The sequence below is a fragment of the Alternaria postmessia genome (assembly GCF_024291825.1).
Source record: "Alternaria postmessia strain BMP 2775 chromosome Unknown scaffold_10, whole genome shotgun sequence".
NCBI lineage: Eukaryota > Fungi > Ascomycota > Dothideomycetes > Pleosporales > Pleosporaceae > Alternaria > Alternaria postmessia.
Window position 1 is genome coordinate 538,208 of NW_026260083.1, and position 17,031 is coordinate 555,238.

The 17,031-nt window shown below is 51.3% G+C and overlaps 8 protein-coding genes and 1 non-coding gene across 9 annotated transcripts; 3 read left to right on the top strand and 6 right to left on the bottom strand.

Moving 5' to 3' along the window:
- Positions 1-228: 228 nt before the first annotated feature.
- On the bottom strand, positions 229-1,031 carry J4E82_002646 (uncharacterized protein; the record flags this gene model as incomplete). Its single annotated transcript, XM_051728945.1, has 2 exons — positions 229-966; positions 1,023-1,031. 2 exons carry the CDS (start codon positions 1,029-1,031, stop codon positions 229-231), a joined length of 747 nt encoding a protein of 248 aa, XP_051591463.1.
- Positions 1,032-1,760: 729 nt separating this feature from the next.
- J4E82_002647 (uncharacterized protein) lies at positions 1,761-2,993 on the bottom strand (the record flags this gene model as incomplete). Its single annotated transcript, XM_051728946.1, has 1 exon — positions 1,761-2,993. The coding sequence occupies one exon, from the start codon at positions 2,991-2,993 to the stop codon at positions 1,761-1,763; it is 1,233 nt and encodes a 410-aa protein (XP_051591464.1).
- A 1,308-nt stretch (positions 2,994-4,301) lies between these two features.
- On the top strand, positions 4,302-5,969 carry J4E82_002648 (uncharacterized protein; the record flags this gene model as incomplete). The annotated part of the gene is made up of 3 exons (XM_051728947.1): positions 4,302-5,276; positions 5,328-5,575; positions 5,627-5,969. The coding sequence occupies 3 exons, from the start codon at positions 4,302-4,304 to the stop codon at positions 5,967-5,969; spliced, it is 1,566 nt and encodes a 521-aa protein (XP_051591465.1).
- A 278-nt stretch (positions 5,970-6,247) lies between these two features.
- J4E82_002649 (uncharacterized protein) lies at positions 6,248-7,483 on the top strand (the record flags this gene model as incomplete). The annotated part of the gene is made up of 3 exons (XM_051728948.1): positions 6,248-6,457; positions 6,505-6,805; positions 6,876-7,483. 3 exons carry the CDS (start codon positions 6,248-6,250, stop codon positions 7,481-7,483), a joined length of 1,119 nt encoding a protein of 372 aa, XP_051591466.1.
- Positions 7,484-8,078: 595 nt separating this feature from the next.
- On the top strand, positions 8,079-8,936 carry J4E82_002650 (uncharacterized protein; the record flags this gene model as incomplete). Its single annotated transcript, XM_051728949.1, has 1 exon — positions 8,079-8,936. One exon carries the CDS (start codon positions 8,079-8,081, stop codon positions 8,934-8,936), a length of 858 nt encoding a protein of 285 aa, XP_051591467.1.
- Positions 8,937-9,271: 335 nt separating this feature from the next.
- On the bottom strand, positions 9,272-9,369 carry J4E82_002651. Its single transcript has one exon. It is a non-coding gene; the product is annotated as a tRNA-Leu (tRNA).
- A 317-nt stretch (positions 9,370-9,686) lies between these two features.
- On the bottom strand, positions 9,687-11,288 carry J4E82_002652 (uncharacterized protein; the record flags this gene model as incomplete). Its single annotated transcript, XM_051728950.1, has 3 exons — positions 9,687-9,829; positions 9,881-11,093; positions 11,142-11,288. The coding sequence occupies 3 exons, from the start codon at positions 11,286-11,288 to the stop codon at positions 9,687-9,689; spliced, it is 1,503 nt and encodes a 500-aa protein (XP_051591468.1).
- A 680-nt stretch (positions 11,289-11,968) lies between these two features.
- Positions 11,969-13,433, bottom strand: J4E82_002653 (uncharacterized protein; the record flags this gene model as incomplete). Its single annotated transcript, XM_051728951.1, has 3 exons — positions 11,969-13,100; positions 13,166-13,370; positions 13,421-13,433. The coding sequence occupies 3 exons, from the start codon at positions 13,431-13,433 to the stop codon at positions 11,969-11,971; spliced, it is 1,350 nt and encodes a 449-aa protein (XP_051591469.1).
- An 887-nt stretch (positions 13,434-14,320) lies between these two features.
- J4E82_002654 (uncharacterized protein) lies at positions 14,321-16,475 on the bottom strand (the record flags this gene model as incomplete). The annotated part of the gene is made up of 4 exons (XM_051728952.1): positions 14,321-15,621; positions 15,683-15,891; positions 15,942-15,996; positions 16,058-16,475. 4 exons carry the CDS (start codon positions 16,473-16,475, stop codon positions 14,321-14,323), a joined length of 1,983 nt encoding a protein of 660 aa, XP_051591470.1.
- Between the last annotated feature and the right edge of the window lie 556 nt (positions 16,476-17,031).

Sequence of the window (17,031 nt, forward strand, 5' to 3'; positions counted from 1 at the left end):
ACCAAACAAAATAGTAAACACGGTAGAACAAAGGAACAGTAAAGATGGTTGTCGTGGATATGAATGTGAATGTAAATGTGAATGGGACCATGTCCGCTAAATTGTTCATTACTGAATCTATTTAATCATTGATGTCGTGAATGTAATCGTAAGCTCCCCCGCAATGGCGGGTCGAGTTCATCAAATGTTCATCTTCCTCAGCGCCTACAGAAGTGTCGAAGTAAGGACTTACAACTTGGCCTCGACCTTCTTCAAGCACTCTGGGAAGTCCTTCCAATCGTACATGATGGCAGCGCACTTGGTTTCCTCGGTGAGAAGCTTAGCCATCTGGTCCATCTTGTCCTTGCCCTCCTCAATGCCGTAGATGCCAACGTAGCCGATGCAGGGGATACCGGCGCGCATGGCAGCAGTGGCACCGCTCTTGCTGTCCTCGACGGTGATGGCCTCGGAAGGCTTGACGCCTAGCTGCTCGGCAGCGTATAGGTAGATCTTGGGGTCGGGCTTGGAAGAGGGAGGGTTGAGTGAGGTGGCAGCAGAGTAGACGTGCTCAGGAGGGAAGAAGTGGGCGATGCCGGCCTTCTCGATGGAAGCGACGACGCGGCTCTTGGCGGAAGTAGAGACAACAGACATAGGGTAGCCCTCCTCCTTGAGCTTGGTGAGCTGCTCGGTCACGCCAGGGCACTCGACAGCCTTCTGGCTGAGCTTGAGAGTGACGGCGCCGAGTTCTTGTGCGACAAAGTCCTCCATCTCGTCGTCGGGCATCTTGAACTTGTGCTTCTCCTGCAGGCCCTTGAGCATGCCACGGAAGTTGTGGCCGACGAAGTCCTCGAGCAATGACTCGGCTGTGTAGCGGGCATCGATGTTGTGCCTCTCCATGACCTGGTTGGTGAGGTCGGCGCAGGCCTCGAACGCAAAACGCTCAGACTGGACGAGCGTGTTGTCGCAGTCGAGCATGATGTACTTCGCCTATGCACGTGTTAGCGGGGTACCAGCGGGGTACATGTGAGCACGCCGATGCTTACCTTGCCCATGGTTGCGGTTGTGTAGTGTGTCTGGGTTAGGTGGGCGGTAGGAGTAGTGTCGATCGACGTGTAAAGGAAGAGTTTGGTAGAGACAAGTGGGGAATTGGAGTGAGAAGATGTAGAGGGCTGGGAATTTGTTGAGGGACAAGTAAATAGAGTAGCAGCGCTTGCCAGGTGTCAGAGAAGGGCGGCGCAGCCGGGGGGAGGGGAGGCGCATTTACGTCATTGGCTGCCTCAGTGGAGCGTGCCCGGTCCATTGGGCGCACGAACGCCGCCATCGCCTTCTCTCACCACTTTCTTTCACCACAGACCCACTCACCTCCTTAGCCGATCGCGGGGTTAGTTTGGCGGCAACTCCTGTGTGCAGCCTATAAGACGTACATGTACATATTACACCGACAGTTCACCCCGCATAGAGGATTCCAGAAGACGTCAACACGGTGTGCGGTGTGCACAGTGAGCAGTTCCTGCATGCAGGCAGTCATGGACATGCATCCCCCGCACAATACCTTGATGCAATCATCTCTAGCCGACTGTGCGACGAACCAATGTGGGACATCACAGAGAGGCTAGAGAAGGCGACAGCAGATAGTAGTCAGATTGAAGTTGCTTTCAAGATTGTTTACAGATGCTAAGATATTTTCGCTGGACTTGGTCAACGCCGATGATGCATATAATCGTACAAGTAAAGTAGTCGTTACACTCCTCATCATGCTAGGACAACATTTCTGTCGTGTCCTATTTCTTAGAGTCCTCCTTTGCCTTGTCGGCCAACTTGGATGCCTCTTCACCCTTCTTCTGGAGGAGGCTGGAGATCTCCGAGATGGTGTCCTTGAAAAGCTTCTGTGCTTCGTCGCCGTGCTTCTGGGCAACGTCCTGAAGCTGGCTTAGCTTGGGCATGATCTGGTCGCCGCCAGGGATCTGCTTGAAGTACTGCTCGATATCACCGAAACCAGACTCCTTGGCCTTGTTGGCGGCGCTCTTAACGTATGACTCAAGGTCGCCAGTATCACCCTTCTCGACGGCAGACTTGACGCGCTCGTACAGCTCTTGGACATTTCCGCCCTTGAGTGCATCCGCGTTCTCTTCGACAATCTTCTTGACCTGAGGGTTCTTGTCAAGGTAGGGCTTTGCCTGCTCCATACCCTTGTCCCAAGCCTCATCGCCCATCTTCTTCAGCTTCTCCACCTTTTCTTGCACGATGCTCCTGATTTTCTCAATGTTCGACGCACTTACGCCAGTCTTGACGACGTCACTGATCTGCTTCCATGTCCTGTCGACCTCCTTCTTGGCCTCGGGACCATACTTGTCGCCGTACTCCTTAAGTTTATCAATGTTACCGCCAACCTTCTCCTTGAGCTGAGGGTGGTTGTCCATGATCTGTTGTGATGCGTCGCCAGCAAGATCTGCGATGCGGCTCATGTGCTTGGTAATAACGTCCCAAGTCTTGTGTGCGGTGACGAGGCTCATATCACCGTTGCCGAGAACCTGGCGCATCTCGTCGTATGCCTCGGTGACGATCTGGTCAACCTCCTTGCCGTGCTTTGCACGGATAGCATCGAGGTCATCGAAGGCGGAGTCAACGTAGCCTTTGGCACCGGGGATGAAAGCAGCGTAGCTCTGCGCAGCATTTCGCAGCCATTGCAGCGCCTCGTTGGGCTCTGGTGTTTGCTCCTTGATCTTCTGTGTAGCTGAGTTGACGTAGCCCTTTGCAGTCTTGGAAGCTACTACAACATCACGAGCACCCGATTGTCTGTAGAAGATGTAGCCGACTGTGATGGCTGCAAGGGCACCAGATGCGGCACCGATTGCGGCATGTGAGCCGGCACCCGCGTTGCCGGATGTTGCTGACTCGGTAGACTGGAAGCGGGGTTGTTGGGCGCGGAACTGGGGGCTGGCTACCCGCGAAGCTGGACGACGGGCACAACGGGCTGCAAACCGCGCATTCTGGGTTGCTTGTCTCGAGAACATGGTGGCGTTGGTATGTGTGTTCTTCTCGGTGAATTGATTGGAGGAAGAGATTGGTGAAAAGTTGAGAAAGATTTGGGTATCTTGAAAAAAGGCAATGTGTGATGAATAGAAGTTCGACCAGGGACCCAGACCTTTAAGCAGCTGCGAGCAAACCGTGAGCTCACAAGAAATGACGTCGCCATGATGATGGGCATCACTAAGCCTTATACAGCACACTAACTCTGCAAGGGCCAATGATTCCCACCCAGCGTCATTGGTCTGTCATTGCACTAAAGATTTAAGCTTAACCTCCCCGCAGTTTCCCATGTGAAGGCACGCTAGCGAACAGGTTTCTGGCCATCCCAGCACTGCGACCAAAAGACAGATCATATGTGGTCCACAAGTCAGAGGATGTTGGTATTTATGCCTTCGGTTGTCATGGTTGCATAGATGAGAGATGATAAATCTACCTATAGTCCTAGTACCAGAGTTGCATACGGATACATACCGCTTGCGCAAGACCTTCTTTACACCTTCAAGAAGTTTATCTATGGTGTTCCAACGTCTAATGTCGCGTCTCTACTTATGATTTCTTCTTTGCTGTATCGTTCTTCCTTATTGGGATGACTCGTCGGGTAGGAAGCCTTGGGAACGCCTCAATTCTAGATTACAGTCACTCCCTGATTTAAGCCCGACTAGCCTGTCACTGGGCGACATGTATCTCATTGGACATTAAGGGTCCATCCCAACAATCGATTTGTTGTAATCTGGTCTCTCCAGGTTCTGAGGCAACATAGTGCTAATCTTCTACCGTATGTGTTCCAATAGATGCATGTGCGTCTTGGCGACAGCGGATACTTGGCCATAGGGTTCCAAGCTCTATGTGGTTGGCAGAGAAAGATGTCAAGTCAAGGTCTGCAGGATGACGTCGTACTAAACGAAAAATGAATCTGCAAATAGTTCAGCTCAACGGGCCCTCTAAAATATATGGGTGTACGTCTGCAAGTGTATTAGTGAATGAAGTTTCGTATTCTGATGTCGCGGCATGTGGTGGGTAATCGGGATGACGTAACTCGGGCTCATCCTGACGCGATAGCATCGCGCGACACACGCCAATCCAGCCTTCCTGTCCTCTCCTACCACCACATTGAGGATTGGTTCCTTTAACTTAGCAATATCAAAAGATACATGCTTGCGACATCTCTGAAGCTCAGAGAAGACACGTAGCTCTCTAAGTTACACCGCGTTGACGCGTGTGGCGCGCAATCACCTCGGCAAAACAACGACGATTACCTTATCAAGCCTCTGTACACTTCAAGAACGCGACAAATGGCATCCTCAGAGACAGCACCTCTACTGCGCCAGGAATCGACAACGTCGTACGCTCCAGATGAGGAATACGATGAAACTACCGCCGCGAGAAGTACTTTTGCCCGCAACCTGGGTGCGCTCGATGGCTTCGCGCTCCTGATAAGCATCGTCATCGGATCCGGAGTATTTTCATCGCCAGGACCCATCGATGCGAATGTTCCATCACCTGGCGCTGGGCTACTTGTATGGCTAGTTGGCGGTATTCTAGCATGGAGTGGCGCTCTGACCATGGCTGAGCTCGGTACGGCGTTTCCTGGCGAAGGCGGCATCCAACCATATCTCACTTACATTTATGGAGATGTCTTTGGATACATGGCGGCTTGGTCTTGGGTCGTTGCGACCATGCCAGCTACACTTGCGATTCTCAGCATCGTATTTGTGGAGTCCATCTACTCCAGCTTGGGTGTGAATGAACCAGATCCGCCTATCACGCATAAATTGCTGTCTCTGCTTGTCCTAGTGTGTGTCACGACTCTAAACTCCATCAGCACCAAGACGAGCACTCGGTTATCTAGCTTCTTCGTTGCCATAAAACTGCTTACCATTTCCTTGCTTATCATATCTGGGTTAGTCGTGGTCTTTGTCTTTGTCGGAAAGAGCAAGGACCTCGGAGGTCATGATTGGCATCAAAACAATTGGTTCTCGCCAAGAGACACAGTATTACCCGACGGATCAAGGTTCGACTGGACAAAGGTGACTACATGGGAGTCACTTGGGTTCTATTCAACTGCTCTTTATGGAGCTCTATGGGCATACTCTGGTTGGGACAAAGCCAACTATGTTGCAGCTGAGTTGCGGAATCCCAGCCGTCAGCTTCCACTGTCAATCAACACCGCTATACCTACAATCATACTCTGTTATGTCGCAGCTAACGCGGTCTACTATATTTTACTTCCCTGGGGGGTTGTATCAACAACGGATGCTGCTGCTGTAGTAAGTTTTGCAAACTTAAGTGCCACGATCTTGCGTACTGACATACACCAGACGGCTGTTACCCATTTCCTTGGCAAGGGTGTAGCTTACTTTGCTACAGCGCTCATCTGTCTTGTAATTGCGGGCTCCGCCCTTGGTAACTCTTTCGTCGCTGGAAGGATGACTGTGGCAGCGGCGAACAACAATTGGTTCCCGCGTGTTTTTGGCACAGTCGGATATGTTGGTACCCTCAGAGTAAGCAAAATTGCCGATTCGGATGAGCCAGCGGATATGGCCATGGACAATGGAGAGTCTCCGATGTACGTATATACCCGAGCATTCTTTGACAATCACTCTCTGACGACTGCTAGCAATGCTTTGATTCTCAACACTATCCTTTCTGGCATATATATTCTGCTCGGAAACATGCGCATCCTGTTAACCCTCAACGGGCTGGCTGAATATGCTTTCTTCTTTCTCACCGTGCTTGGAGCCATCATCTTACGCTTCCGAGAGCCCGATCTACCCCGACCCGTGAAGCCTCTCATTCTTATCCCTATACTTTTTGCCCTGATCAGCGGCTTTGTCGTTGTTAGAGGCGCTGTATTCGCGCCCATACAGGCAGCGATTCTCGTAGGGATCTGGCTTTGTGGTCTTGTGTTTTACTTTGTTAGGCTATGGTTCCTGAAGAAGAGGTCTGGAAGATCGGACTGAAGTAAACATTGAGCATGTAGAGAACTGCAACTCCTTCGGTCTCAGAGGCATCGCACAGCCTGGGTCATCATATCGTGCCATGACTATCTATACGGCTTGAGTGACACTAGTGGGGGTTGTCTTGTCCCGTCATCCAACCGAACCCCGCGTGTTCCGAGGTAACTTTTTAGCGTCGCGTCTGCACCAGCTGTAAATACCAATATCGACTCAGCTCAAGCAAATCCCTCGAGAAGACGGACTAATCAATCTGTACCATCTGGGAAGCTTCCATTGTTGTCATGGTTGTTCGTCCATATTTCACCGACGATAAACGCGTACTTCCTTTCGAAAAAGTAATCGAACTTGAACGTATCGATGATAGGACATTCCGCTCGATCGTAAAAGCGTACTCACCAACTGGCGGCGAGAATGGAACATACGGCGGGCACGTGTTTGCCCAAGCTGCATGGGCTGCAGCGCAAACTGTCGCAGAAGGGTTCTTAATACATGTAAGCTACCAGTGTCGTACTATTACGGCAGCTACCTAATATGATAGAACATCACCGGATGGTTCATCTTAGGCGGCAAGCCAAATGAACACTACACGTACCGCGTTCGAAAAATCCGAGATGGCTACAACTATTGCATCCGAGACGTGACCGTGAGCCAGGTTGCCGCTCATGGGTATATGTTTGTATGCACCTGCTCTTTCAAAAGGGAAGAGACCTCACCCTTCGATGTCCAAGAGGACGTGGATTTGAGGGACCTATACAAGGATACACTGGAAGATAAAGCCGATGAGCCGATGGAGCATCCAGCGGCTCCAAGCAATGATTCTGAATATTTCCGGGAAACATGTAAGTGACCCCATACGAACTATATGTGAGACATATACTGACTGCGCGAATCCACGCTTAGACCTTCCAGCGCATCCAGAACACTTCAACCCCGTAGCTGGATTGCACATACGTAAGGCTGATATGACGGATTACAACCGTAGCCGCCATCCGCTCGATCGAAAGCAACTGACCTTTTACACCCTCCGTGGTTCACTGCCATTACCTACCGCACCATATCCGCCTCCCTCAGACTCAGATCAGAAGTTTGACTTGACACGAGAGGCCAACATGCATGCCTGCGCACATTTGTATGCATCGGATCGCAACTCTCTCTTCATCGTCCCAAACCATCTCGGTCGGCCGCGAGACTACACCCGCATGGCATCCCTATCTCACAGTGTCGTCTTTCATGTCGGTATCAAAGATCTCCTCATGACCTCTGAGCCACGGATTGACCACCCAAACGCCGATCCGACCTTGTGGGAAGACGGCTCGCTACCACTCTGCAACCTAGAAGAGCACAAGGATGGTGACAAAGACGGGCGAAAATGGTTTGTGCAAGAGGCCTGGCTCACTAGAGCTACAGGTGGGAGAGCACTTCATACCAGTCGTATGTGGGACTATAAACGTGGAGTGCATATTGCGACAACCTTCCAAGATGGGTTGATCAGGTTCAAGAAGGATGCGAAGCTCTAAATAAAAAGGCCTTGGTGCGCCTTCTGGAATCCCATTGACTACTAAGGCGTGCACGCAGGCGAACCATTTCTTCCCTAAAGTTAGATCAAACTAGCATCGAAGAGGTGTGCGTTGCCATAAACGGCAAGATAGGGATGTAAATGCTAGAGAGTTCCGCTACCAAATGCATGAAGTACCGCTTGGGTAACTTGAGAATTGCATAGAGGAGGATACACCAGTTCACTTTTAATAGAATCTTTGAAAGTACGTACGATTGACTCTCGATTGTTATGAAGAATACACAATCGATTTCTAAGCTCGGGTACTTTAGAGGGCGAAAGTATCCGAACTCTCGGCTAGGAAGAAATCCGGAGACTTACCAATCCACTTTGATCGTACAAACAAGGAAGAAATTCTTCCGATGAATTATGAGTTTTGTTGATGCCTCCTGCGTATCACACGCGTTGGTTTGCTTCACGTCAGCCACCACGCATGTCAGCTGTGTTGGTCTCTCGTAAGCCTCAGGCCGCCTATAAGTACCTCACTAACCTCGCCTTGTTTTCTCTCTGCATATACATTGTACCGCTCGAAACAAAACAGCAAACAGCCGGCCATCATGAGTAAACCCAGCGTAACCGCCAGCGAAATGTTCGACACGCTCGCATCAAGCTATGAGGCCTCTACTGGTGGCTGCACTCGCGAAACTGCCATGCATCTGGTCGACATACTGCCCCCAATCGACTCCGACTCCGTCGTTCTAGACAACGCATGCGGGAATGGTATTGTCGCGCAAGAAATTCTTTTCAAATACCCAGATACTCCGATCAAGATCACCTGTGTCGACAATGCGAAATCGATGGTTGATCTAGCGCGGCACACCCTTCCAGCTACAAAGTCTTCGGCGACTTTGTCTTTTGATGTCATGGACGGTGTCGACCTGACATACCCCGATGAGACGTTTACGCACTCCATAACCAACATGGGCATCTTTTTCTTCCCCGACGCGGCAAAGGGTGCAGCGCAAATCCATCGTACGCTCAAGCCAGGAGGAACAGCGATTGTTACTAGTTGGAAGTCTGTAGGCCACATGGCTGTTGTACACGAAGCACAGAAAGCGGTCAAGCCAGAAGAGCCCTTGTTTCGCTGGCCTGTTTCGGACGATTGGTTCGAAGCTTCGCATCTCAAGAAGACGCTGGAAGGTGCAGGATTCAAAGATGTTGAGTTGCACGAGAAGACAGTTTACTATGCTTCAAGGAGTTTAGAAGAGACTTGCGGCTATTTGTTCGGCATGTGGAAGCATATGGGTCCAAAGTGGACGGACGAAGAGAACGAAGAATTCAGAAAGCAATTGAACATTGCCGGGAAAAAAGCTGCCGTGAAAATTCAGAGGCCTTTGAATGGAAAAAATGACGCGGATGTAATCGAAGTAGAGGGGTTCAAATGTGTAGCGCATGTTGCTGTCGCTAGGAAGTAACTAAGGAAATGCACAAACCACAACTAAGCAGTACACTCCAGGTTCTTTAACAATGCTACATTATCGGGACACGCTTTCTTTAAACATGTCTCCGTTGCCCAACTTGCTCTCTTATCGAAGAGGATGTGTAATAACACGACGATCTCTGAAACAGCCCAACACGGAACTTCTCCAGATTAAGATGTAAGCAGGCTAGAGGTAGGATGCTGAATGGTATTCCAGTAACAAAATGAAAAACTAGGTGCAGACATGGCAAAAGCGCAAAGGCACAGCCATCCAAGCATGATAAAGGCGCAAAAAAATGACCTGGGGTATCTGCTGAAGCAGACGAATGCTGATGAGAGTGGGACTCGAACCCACGCCACTTTCGTGACCAGGAATATATGTTAAGATAACCTTAACCTGGCGCCATAACCAACTCGGCCATCTCACCTAAGGAAGATTTGATGAAAGAAGATTTGAATGCGACGCTTATATTCCCGTCGAGATTCTGCGGGTAAAAGCATGGTGGGGTGAGGAGGGGTTGAGGGGCAGAAGAATTTTGAGCCCGTTGCTTTCGGCGGGATCGGCGACAGCGGCAGCATCAGTCTAGTGCGGGCTGAGCCTTTACCTATTGGTTCTGGAAGTGCAAATCTCTGGGGTAAGTGGAGGGGTACCGCAAAGTGTGCCTGTAGCAGACTTCCCTCACATTGACATGTAATACTTGGACTTTCTCGGGCATATATCCGCGAATGACTGGTAGTCGTATTGTTACAGCTTACTCTTCAAGCTCAACTGGTCCGGTCGCCACATCTCATTCAGCAGTCTCGTTGCATTAACCATCTCAGGTCTGCACTGGTCCAGCGATGTGATGCCTAACAAGCGCATGCCTGTCTGCAGCTCATCCGCAAGAACTGTCACATGTTAGCACGTTTTTTTGACTCTCAAACCGCGATGATCCTTACTGTCAACACATCTCTCAACACCCTTCGACCCATAAGCTCCAAGCGCATATAGGAAGGGTCTTCCTACGCCCACAGCTGTCGCACCCAGGCACAGCGCCTTCAGCACGTCGTTCCCATCTCTCAGACCACCATCGAGGAAGACTTCCAGCTTCTCCAGGACTTCTGGACAATACGTTCGAATCTCCAACAACGTCATGAGCGCACTCGGTGCGGTGTGCAACTGCCTGCCCCCATGGTTACTGAGCAAGATTCCATCACAACCATGCTCCATTGCTAGCTTCGCATCATCCGCGCACTGCACTCCCTTCAGCACAATCGGTCCATCCCATTCCTTGCGGATCCACACTAGATCTTCCCATGTGGTATGCGGACTCAATTGGCCTTGTACCGGCCGTCCACCCATGGCAGGTGCGAAAGCGTTATCGCCGCCTGTCTCCCACTCTGCAGTACTCTCTTCTGCAAGACCAACTGCTAGTGCTTCTTCGGCCTGAAGATATCGATCCGCCGTTCGCTTACCAAGAACAGGCGTATCGACTGTGATCCACAGGCCCCTATACCCGCAGCGTTTGACGATGCGCATGAGCTCGATAGCCTTGTTGCGGTCGACGGGCATATAGTATTGGTAGAATAGTTGCGTCGGACTGCCATTACCAAGTCGTTTTTGCTCATCTTGATAGCTCTGCATGATCTGCTCGCTGCTCTTGGAGCTCGCAGTACTAACGACTTTGTGGATCCCCTTCCGTACTGCTCCTCGGATCATTTCCGGCTCAGCAGCTTCGTGGATGGCGCCCATCGTTCCCATGGGGCAAATGTAGAATGGGTACGGTGAGCTATGCCCGAAGATCTTGCGACGCGTGTCTACATCGCCTACGTTTCGCATTACACGCGGCCGGAAATTGATACGACCCCAGTCATCGAGGTTGCCTTTGAGCGATGCACCTGTGTTGGCGGATCCAGAAGCGTAAACGTACGACTTATGAGGTAAGACTGCTTTGGCCGCTGCTTCAAAGTCGGTGGTCGAGACACAGAGGCTTACGTGTGGAATTTCGTTGGAATTCGGGTCGGTTTCGGATGGCTTTGTTGATTCTTCGCTCTTGATCTGGCGTAGCTGGCCGAATGTGTTGGGGTCGACAGGTCCGAGGAACGCATCTTTGGGCAGATAATCGTCCAGATAGCTCAACGGGTGGTATTTCTTGAACTCTTCCGTCGCATCCTGATCAACGTCAGTGTTGAGTTGCGCCAATACTGCAATACTACTCACCGACCCGGCATTCTTGAGGATAATCGGTGCGCCACCTGGGTGCTCGGACAGGAAGTTTGTCACATTGTATGCCTTGGAATCTAGCACTATCCAGCAGTCCTTCTTGCTGTGGTGCTTCGCTACTTCAGCTCCGTCAATCTGCGACATCATTCAAGCTCTCTGCGGCACCTTGTGTCAGTGGAGGTCTCGTCTTATGGCTCTGCGAACCACCGGTAAGGTATTTGAGGGGGAATCGCCAAATCGGGTATACCGCGCCCCATGTTTCGGAATTAAAGCCGGCATTGCCAGCGGGTAAGCTGCGACCGAATGCCGTCACGGAGGCAAAGCAGTACCTCGCCAGTGTTGCCTCTTCTTTCTTCTCCAGTCACATAGGAGCACCTGAGCCATGTAAGACTACTAGATGTGGAACTTCGCATCTGGTGCGATTGCCCCAAGTCCCAAAATTTCGCACTGCATTATCTTTGCGACTCATGACTGGCTTCTGATAGCTCATCAGCTCAAGGGCAATTGGCCGCTCATGAGACCGTATGCGCGTCTGATACCTTACATGTATACTGCAGTAGCATAGATGATATCCGTAGCATTCTCCTGTTGCGACTCGAAAGAAGAGCAAGATACGGGATTCAAGAGGACACAGGTTCTCAGCATGGATAGGATGGTATCTATTGCGCTTGCAAGAAGGCTGCCGTTCGTAAAGGTATGCTATATATGTACAAGATGACACGGGAATGGTCGCGACTTTTCGGAAAGATCAAGGATAAACAGAAAGGAAAGAGAAGACATACAGTCATGAGTACGAAAAAAAAATCATCTTGGGACTCTACTGTTCACCAAGAGAAGGAGTGCTGAAGACCGCGCGGCTCTTCGCTAGCAGGTTTGCGAAGCGAGGCAAAAAGTGCCAACAGTTGAGCTGCTTCCATCCCACCTGTCTCTTGCCAGAATGTGGAAGAACAAGCTTGCTGCATGGCAAGCTCGTAGCAAGTATCAAGGAGCGCGTTTGTATTTTCTGGCGCATCCTTGATCCTCACCTTCATCGCAATGGCCATTGCTAGGAAGACATGGAAGCGTGCCATTGGCATGGAGGCAGAGATTTCGACAGCAGGTCGCTGAGAGTTGGGGTAAACAGATTCGCAGAACCGAGAGAAGAGTGAGGGGGTGATGGAGTAAGCTCTATAGTCCAGGGACTCGAGATGTTGGACGAACTCCGTTGTCAAGGTCTCTGCTTCGAAGCGACTGGGAAGTGGAGTGGTTGCCAGAGCACGACTGCGGTCGGTGAAACTTGATCGGGAAGAGCCTGGGCCAGGACTCTCCGTATGACGAGCAGCGAATATGCCTTGACGGGGTAGTCGTGGTGCTGGAGCCAGAGGGAGGATGTCATCCTCGACTTCAGGAATTGGCGACATGGCCTGCTCATTACTAGCCTGAGACAGGGAAGAGGTTGAAGTCTTCCGAGAATGACCTCGACTGCTAGTACCTGGTTGTAACTGACTGGAGCTTGCTTGAGCCATGAACTCCCAAGATGGCGCCGTGTGCGGTTCGATCGACGATGGCATGGGTTTGCTCATGGGTGGGTATGCCGTTCCGAACTGCGGTAGTGCGGATCCAGGTGGCATCGAATCGGGTGACGAGGCACGCGTGGTACCTAACCATAATGAAGGTACTGGTGAAGACGGCGTGGAGAAGTTGGGGAAAGGCTCACATTCATCTATGGCGATGGAAGGCATGCTCCCGCTTCTGGCTGAGAAAGAACCCATATCCAAGTCATCGGCGGTGAATGTGGCGGGTATTGTGGTGTCGAGGTTGAGGTGCGAAGGCGTCGCTTGCCAGTCGAAGGATGTTGGCGTGCCGGCCATGAGGTTCTGGTCGATGGATTCCATACCATGCATGGGCGCATTAACGTGTCTGGCCAACTGTGCTTCGAGCTGGTGTATTCGTCCTTCTAATGCTTCACGATGTTCGCTTCAGATTCATTAGAACATGGGTCATGTGACTACGCAATGACGCGTCTTGATGCTAGCACTCACGATGCCACAACTTCTTTTGGTTTCTGTGTTCTCACGCATTGTATTGCAAAACGTTTACACGTCGAGCAGGGCGTCTCGCCGTCGCATCGAATCTTCCTCCGTCGACATCGCTCACAAGCGTTCGAGACAGACTTTCGCCTGGGCTGCCAGTCCTTGACAGCGCTGGGGGAGAAGCGAGCTGGACCCTCACCAGAAGGCAACGAAGCTTTTTTTTTAATTAGCGATATCAAAGAGCGATATAGTTGCCAAGCTTACTGAAGGGGCACATGCTGGAGACCGATGTTGAAGATTCCGCGTCGGATACTGAGTCTTCCGAAGATTTGAGTGCAGATTTGTAGAATAAGCAGCTGACGATCACAAGACGGAGGCGTGAGAAAGGAAGCCATGGCGGAGGACGAGATCTCTGTTTGTTTTACATCCCGTTGCCTGTAGTAGTGACAGACTGTTGAAGGTTGACTAATCGGGTGTACCTGCCCTGGTGCTTCGCGCTCGATACACTTTCCTGACAATCTGGCCCTCACCATGACCTGCGACGCAACAACCCGGCTCCTTGCACGTCTCGACTCCTCATAGGCGCGGACGTGCGACGAGACATGGTCATGCATGTCGCATCGACTTTCCCTCCGCTTTCAGATCTTCTAGAACAACGTCTTGCAGATGACAGGGCTAAGGGACGGGGAGGCGGCCGCACTCCGCGTCTGCAGCATAAGTGTCGCACAGCCCCCCAAAAAGCTCCCACCGGCAAATCCTTCGACGCGTAAAAGAGCGGAACCGACGGCGATTTTTCCGCTCTTCAGTCACATCGCATTGTGAAGCACCACCGGAAAATTATAGAAGAGCACGTATGGCTTCTGAGCTTGTGACAGAGAGTCGATCATGGGACAGCCCGACCTCATCAGTCCGCCCGTTTTATCGCATCGACGCCTGCCCAGGCAGATTACAACTGCCGATAACTCAAAACAACGTTTCTATATCGTCGCATCAATGTCTTGGCAGACGGGACGCCCACTACCATACGCGTCCATGAACACTGTAAGCGCCGTGCGGCCTCGGTGACGCGTGTCATTGTCCGGGAGTTCATCGAGAAAAATGCCATTGAGAATATCGCATTTGCATTGAAATATCTACACGACCGAGCGCATCGCTTTAACACGACTACACGCGACACAATGGACCGTCCGTCGACTGAACACCCGCGCCGATAATGCCGTTGTCATCAATGGCCCAGCCTTCGGTGCCAACACCATGATGCACATAGAAGAGCATACCAGGATCATACTTCTTCTTGATCTGCTGGAGCCTGGGGTAGTTGGAGCCCCAGAAAGATTGTTGCCAATCCGGCTCGGCGATGTCGGCCTCATTACCGTACGCGCCGCCAGCGGGTGATATCTCACGTAGAGGAGCCATGACCTCAGTGGTGATCTTTTCGACGGTAGCTTGCCACCCCGCAGCGGATTCTTCGGGGACATTGTTGATGACGACCATCTGGCTCTCTTCGTTGCGGAAAGCAGGGTTGACAGAATTGATACCCTTTTGTTCCGGGTCGATAGGGCGCTGGTGGTACATATTTATCATCATAGCATTTTCCACAATCTGCTGAATAGCGGCCACTGTTTGGTTGCGAATCTCAGAGTTCTCCCAGTTTTCCGATGTCAACAAACGGTTGGCCGCAATACCTGTGGCGCCACCAATGTAATAGTTGAAGGTGCCAAATGTCGCCTGGTAGGCTGGGTAGAAACTGTCGTGGTGGGTTGTATTGGGGCTGAGCTCAATACCAAGCGAGGCACACTTCTCGTAGAAAGGCTTGATAAGAGCGTCATACTCTTCGACTGTCTTGTCCGTGGCAAAGAATGGGCCCATCGACCACATGTAAGTTCCTGGTGCGAGCTTCATGAGGGAGAAATAGGAGTAGGTTTTCGCTCGGTTGTAAACGGGAATGTTGTCGAAAAAGAACTTAAATGCCTCCCAGAACTTTTCGACTGTAACAGCCTCGGACGTCATGATGGTCCAGGAAGACTGAGTGACCGGGACCTTGCGGTGGACCTTGACTACAGCAGATGTGATCACGCCGAAGGTACCGCCTCCACCGCCTAACATGGCCCAGTAAAGATCACTGTTGACCTCTGGGGTAACAGTAATGAAACGGCCACTAGCAAGGACGACTTCGAGAGCGACGATTTGATCAGACCCCACGCCGAACAACTGCATTAGAGGACTGTGCCCGCCGCCTGTAGAGTAGCCTCCAAACACACCCACGGTAGGGCAGATACCAGCGATAGCGGAGACGCCATATTTGTCGGCAGCTTGGTAGAGCTCGAAACCTTGGACGCCCGCTCCGACTTTGAAGACCGGTCCATTGTACATCGAACTCTTGTAGTTTTTGACATACTTGATCTCCTTGAGGCCATGCGTCCAGATACTCAGTGCACCTTTCCCTACCGAGCGACCGTTGTAGTCTAAATCAAAGCGTACGAAGTTAGTATATTTATTACATGCAGTTCGTATAGAGACACTTACCATGACCAGTGTTGCGAACGACTAGGCGAAGGTTGAGGTTGCGTGCGAGGTTCACTGCTAACTGAATCTGCGCAACGTTGCTGATCTTTACAGCATACTCCGAGTAGCCACCTTGGGTGCAAGTTCCGTTGGCGGAGTCGCCTGAAGTGGGAATGGGACAGGTCATTCCATACCACAGAGGGTTCATCAGTGCACCGTTATCAACATAGCTGCTGCTGTTAGTGGCTGTGTCGGTTCGCTGTCAAGTATCGCTACTAACTAAATCTCTTCTTGATCGAAGTTCTTCACCAGGTTCGCGCACTTTGCGGCATCGTCTAGATGTCGGTGTACGAAGTCAGTGTATATTTCACATGCAGTCTGTACAAGTACACTTACAGTTGTCATACTCGGATTTCTTGTAGCAGGACGAGCCTATAGGAACAATCTTCTCCAGAGCACCGCCAAGTAAGGTGTCGAAAACACTCCACGCAGCTTTGCTCGGATATAATTCATCCCCAGGCATAGTCTTGCAACGAAGAGCTCTACGAGTGCGGCGTGCCCGCACCGAAAGCGTAGAGTTCGAGCTGTCCTCGAACTCGTACAGTGACGCATACTCTGCAAGATCAGGGTTCTGTAGGAGCGTAGCTACGACATCGTCTGTCAGTTGTATGGTCTCGCCATCGAAAAGAGGAAGCTCTGCAGGCGTGATCTTGGCAGCGAGCGTCTCTGCAGCAGGTGGGACAGTAAGCGAAGCGCTCTGTGCAAACGCGAGGGCAGCACAGGCCAAAGAAACAGTGAAGGATCTGGCCAGCATTTTGGACTGATGGGGAGTCTAAAGGATAGTGAGTGACAGGACGGTCCCTGACTGCCATGCTCTTTGTGGCTCATAAGCGCATTTATACATATCCAGTTTGTATAGGATCTCAGCCCAAGCGTGCAGCATGCAGCGGGCAATGGACTCATTGAGGCGAAAAACCGTTTACCAAATCCTTGGGTACAGGACTGCTCGACATGGGTACAACGGCAAGAGGGTGAGCTGTAGCATTTTTACGCCTTGCACCAGTCGGACGAAAGAGAATAGCAGGGGGAATGTTCGTCTAGAACGCCAACGGGCGGGCGGGTAAACACGTACCGGGACTAGTATTCCGATGGACCCTCGATTCCGCATCTTGAGACACGAAGGATGTAAGCGGCTCTTCGGACCTTCCTTCTTTACCACGTGCGCGGGCTACATTGTGTTCTCTTCAGCCTCGCACCATACTTACGGGAAAAGGAAATTCTCAAGCCCGCATTCGTACGGTATGCAGGGTCCTCTCTTCACTCCGCGGATGGATATACGATCTGGCCTATGGTGTCCTCGAAGAGAATGG